This window comes from Salminus brasiliensis, chromosome 6, assembly GCF_030463535.1.
Source record: "Salminus brasiliensis chromosome 6, fSalBra1.hap2, whole genome shotgun sequence".
NCBI classification, from domain to species: Eukaryota; Metazoa; Chordata; class Actinopteri; order Characiformes; family Bryconidae; genus Salminus; species Salminus brasiliensis.
In genome coordinates, this window is record NC_132883.1 from 44,260,176 (window position 1) to 44,265,175 (window position 5,000).

Consider the following 5,000-nt stretch of genomic DNA (forward strand, 5'->3'; position numbering starts at 1 on the left):
CGAGCAGTGATGAGATCATGGATAATTAATAGTTTCTTGGGTTGCTCGAATACTTTGCCTCAGAAAGCACCCACAGACACCCAGTTCAGTGACTGTACAATGCCAGTGCAATGCTTCTACAGCAGGTGAAGCCACTACAAGTCTAGCGCCTCTGCTGGCTGGTTGCGGTATGATGTGTGGCTCCGCCCATCCTCATATGTTTCAAAACAGACAAAACAGCCCATTTTCCATCTGATTGTCCTCCTCTAAGCCGTCTTTCCATCTCCAGTGTCTACAAATGCCAGCAGTTCATTTTCCCTGTGCTGATATATTGGCCCATTTGCTTTATTTTCGCTGTATCGTAAGAAGGCGGGGCTACACTTAGGAATGAAGTGATTGACGGCCTCGGCTGGAAGAGACTGTCGTCTGCTCTAGTTGTAGTCGATCAGTAAGGGAAATTTAGCTGACGACATCACACTACACCACTCGGCATTGCGAGGTATATATGGTTTATTGATTAAACAGTGGTATCAGACCGGTATCGGGTATCGGCTGGTATCGGCTGATACCGGCAGAGTTTGTCTCGGTATCGGAACAGAAAACGTCTGATTGGTGCATCTCTACTCACAGCACACAGCTGTGGAAAAAGCTTTAAAGACTGATTGTTCCAACTTTAGATCACATGTCTGTAATAACTGTGTAATTACACATTTACAATCCATGTAATAACGCTGTACCTACAGGCTGTCTACTCGTAGTTCCACGTGTGTCAACAACGTGCACTTGCACCTATGTATCTCGATAGCTGTCGCGGCTTATTCTCGCTTGTGTGGTTATACATGTGTTATAAATGGAGCATGACTGTGTTTATGTGGACTGATGCTTTTCCTGTTACCGCTGTAGAGATACACGTGTGTAAATACACAAGCTGTACTGCTGTAATGCAGCTATAACAGAAGGCAGTAGTTATTACATTGTTATTACATGTTCATGTGTTATTACAGCTGTAATTTTCTCAGCCTGTTCAGTGACCCCTGTTCTTTTTGCTGTACAGATGCAGACCACCTATTACCTGCAGAGCCTTCACCTGAGAATCCCTGGAACCGAAGCTAATGTTACGGACCCTCAACCGGTAAGAACAATGTAGCATGTATAGTACTTGTCCAGTCCAGATCCTGTTAGTGGAGCATTTTGGATACTCTTGGTGTTTCCTGGTTTTAATAATCTGTGGTGTAACTGGTGTAGCTGGGCAGCACAGCGGTATTTCATCAGTGTATGTAAGTTCAATTCATGAAGCACATCATCAAGACTTAACGGGACAGTGGAGTCTCGGTCATTCCCACTCTGGGCCAGAATGCCGTTACTGCACTCCGGAGCTTTGGTGGTGAAGCAATGCAATTTGTGTTTACAGCAGTGGAGTAAAAGTTAATTACACTCCCCACCTGTTGGAGGACCCCAGGAGCAAGAAATCATCAATAAGGACCAATATTTTCACATAATCCTCCTTTAAAATAGATAAATAATGAATAATAATCTCACTTACTGCTCCTTTAAAAATAGATCAATAATGAACGATAATCTTATATATTGCTCCTTTAAAATAGATAAATAATGAACAATAATCTCACTTACTGCTCCTTTAAAAATAGATCAATAATGAACGATAATCTTACATATTGCTCCTTTAAAATAGATAAATAATGAACAATAATCTCACTTACTGCTCCTTTAAAAATAGATCAATAATGAACGATAATCTTACATATTGCTCCTTTAAAATAGATAAATAATGAACAATAATCTCACTTACTGCTCCTTTAAAAATAGATCAATAATGAACGATAATCTTACATATTGCTCCTTTAAAATAGATAAATAATGAACAATAATCTCACTTACTGCTCCTTTAGAAATAGATCAATAATGAACGATAATCTTACATATTGCTCCTTTAAAATAGATAAATAATGAACAATAATCTCACTTACTGCTCCTTTAAAAATAGATCAATAATGAACGATAATCTTACATATTGCTCCTTTAAAATAGATAAATAATGAACAATAATCTCACTTATTGCTCCTTTAGAAATAGATAAATAATGAACAATAATCTTACATATTGCTCCATATTGCTCCAAATGTTTGATTAAGACAGTAGTAGAGACTGGAGACCATGCTTCAGTCCATGACTGTAGATTACAGGGAGTAATTCAGTGTCAGAAACCTCGTAATCACGTCACCTGATTACTGAACAGCTGACACTTGCTTACTGAACACCTCCACGCTAAAACCCAGCCAGTGTTCTCAGGACAGCTGCAGCTGTTTAGCTGTGGATGGTTTTACTGTACAGTCTCAGATCAGATGAAAAAACTTTGACCCACTCGCTAATCACAGATTAGAAACTCATGCTGTTCACGTTGTTGGCCGTCTACACCGTCTATAGTGTGTGCATGTGTGCGCCCACGTGTATATTCCCGAGTGTGTGCGCCCACATGAGGCAGCAGAGCCCGTTCCCTGCCAACAAATTAGCCCTTTCAGAGCTACTGTTGCTAGATTGGACAGGCTGTACAGCATACTGCTACTGCTAACCCTAGCCCTCAGTGTACCACCTCAGTGTATATCATACATTTAGAGCATTATTAATTATTATTCACCCTAATAAGAGATTGTAGCTCCGCCTCCTCAGTGTATATCATACATTTAGAGTGTTATTAATATATATTCACCCTAATGAGACTGTAGCTCCGCCTCCTCAGTGTATATCATACATTTAGAGCATTATTAATTATTATTCACCCTAATAAGAGACTGTAGCTCCGCCTCCTCAGTGTATATCACAATACCTACATTTAGAGCGTTATTAATTATTATTCACCCTAATGAAAGACTGTAGCTCCGCCTCCTCAGTGTATATCATACATTTAGAGCATTATTAATATATATTCACCCTAATAAGAGACTGTAGCTCCGCCTCCTCAGTGTATATCACAATACCTACATTTAGAGCGTTATTAATTATTATTCACCCTAATAAGAGACTGTAGCTCCGCCTCCTCAGTGTATATCACAATACCTACATTTAGAGCGTTATTAATATTCACCCTAATGAGAGACTGTAGCTCCGCCTCCTCAGTGTATATCACAATAGAGTTTTATTAATATTCATTCTCTGCAGATCTCATTTCCATATATGATCCTTAAAGGTACAGTAACAGTTCTGAGGGATCATGAGAGGCTGTGAGTTTATGTTATTGGCCTGTGGTAGGTTTTTAAACACATGCTGTATCTGCTGGCTGCTTTATTATAGGTGGACTGTGGAATGGTCAGGCAGTGGAGTGATTGTGAAGGTTTTATAATCAGAGTCACAAGACGAAGGTCAGGAGAGGAAGCGAGGAGCCTGAACGAGGATCTGAAACTAGTGTAGCAGCGTAGCCGTGACTACAGCACCCATCCAGACTGTGGGTGGGTGCTTGAGTTTGCCTGTGTGAAGTTAAACAGTGGCCACGCCTTCTGCACATATACTCAATATGTCCAAAAGTTTGCGGACCCTTCCAGTGAATGCATTCAGCTCATTTAAGTTGCATCCATTGTTGACACACACACAGCTTATCCTATAGAGAAATACTGCCAATAAAATAGGACTATTCTAGGACTATGCTGCTTAATGCCAGGCGTGGGCTAGAGAGGTATAAAGCCCCCCAGCATTGAGAAGCTGTGGAGCAGTGGACTGTGTTTTCTGGAATGATGGATGGTGGTGTTGGGGAGTTGGCGATGAGGTGGGGTGCCCTGAATATGAATGCCCACCCCATACAGCTGCTCCGTGGAGTCCATGTCTGTGGAGACCTGGATGCTCCGATGTGTGTGTGTCGAGGGGGTGGGGGGGGGGGCTCTTAGTGGCTCCTCGTGTTTCCCACATAGGGAAATCTGCTGGTATCCACAGGCAGGAGGTGTTAATCTTCCTTAATGCTGGTAGAGGAATAGATAAGGAGGCTAAAGTGGCCACTGCCTCGCTGCATTCGGCACGGATAAGCTCTGCACCTTGTGGGAGTTGACCGTAGCAGAGACGCTGCTGCGGTGGGCTTTGGTGGGCTTCTGCCCCACCCCTCACACTGACCCACATCACCGATAGAGGTCAGAAACCACCATGCAGGGAATTAACAGGAGCTTTGTCCCTCTTTACTGTAGTAACAGCCTCTAGGCTTCTAGGAAGGCTTCACAGAACATTGCTGTGAGGAGGATTTGATTGCATTCATCCACTTGAGAGCATCATACAAAGGGTTCTTTCAGTGATGCCATTGAAGAACCATTGAAGGCTCCCCCTGCTGGCGGGGAGTGTAATTCACTTTTGCTCCACTGCAGTAAATACAAATCAGGCTTCGAGCGCCCCCTAATGGACAGCTGTACACATGCATTTCTGGACAAGCTGAGAGCTTCAGATGCAGCATCTGAAGGTAAAGAGGTGTGTGGACTGTGGGAAAGACGGAGACGCCGTTCTCCCTCTTCCAGTCAGTGGAGCGTCAGCATGGTCCTGAAGCTGCTGTTGTCAGGAGACAGTGCTGCATTAAGAGTCGGTCAGTTGAGGACAGTTCTGTTCTTAATGACTGTAAACAGACCAGAAAAGCAGCCTGTATAACATCACAGGACTCACAGTACTGTAGCAGGTGTGAATCATGGGCTTCACAGCTGTCATCAAATGTGTCATCTCTCTCTCTCTCACTCTCTCTCTCTCTCTCACACACACACACACACACACATACACAGTGTTCATTCTCTTAATTACCCTGCACTGCTGTGGAGTCGGCCCTGCATTAGAATGCTGATCCTGGAGGGAATCCACTCTCTCTCTCTCTCTCTCTCTCCCTCTCCACTGATTCAGCACAGCCAGGCCGAGAGAGCTTAATTAAGACATACTGAGAGAGAGAGAGAGAGAGACTGTAGAGTAGAATAGAGAGAGAGAGAGAGAGAGACTGTAGAATAGAGAGAGAGAGAGACTGTAGAGTAGAATAGAGAGAGAGAGAC

At 43.1% G+C, this 5,000-nt stretch overlaps 1 protein-coding gene across 1 annotated transcript in view; it reads left to right on the forward strand.

Annotated features, from left to right (window-relative positions):
• Nucleotides 1-5,000, forward strand: part of slc15a4 (solute carrier family 15 member 4) — a 53,892-nt gene that overhangs the window by 12,319 nt on the left and 36,573 nt on the right. Inside the window, exon 5 of the mRNA XM_072682531.1 lies at nucleotides 1,034-1,111. Coding sequence (XP_072538632.1) covers nucleotides 1,034-1,111 — 78 coding nt within the window. The remainder of the gene's footprint in view (nucleotides 1-1,033; nucleotides 1,112-5,000) is intronic.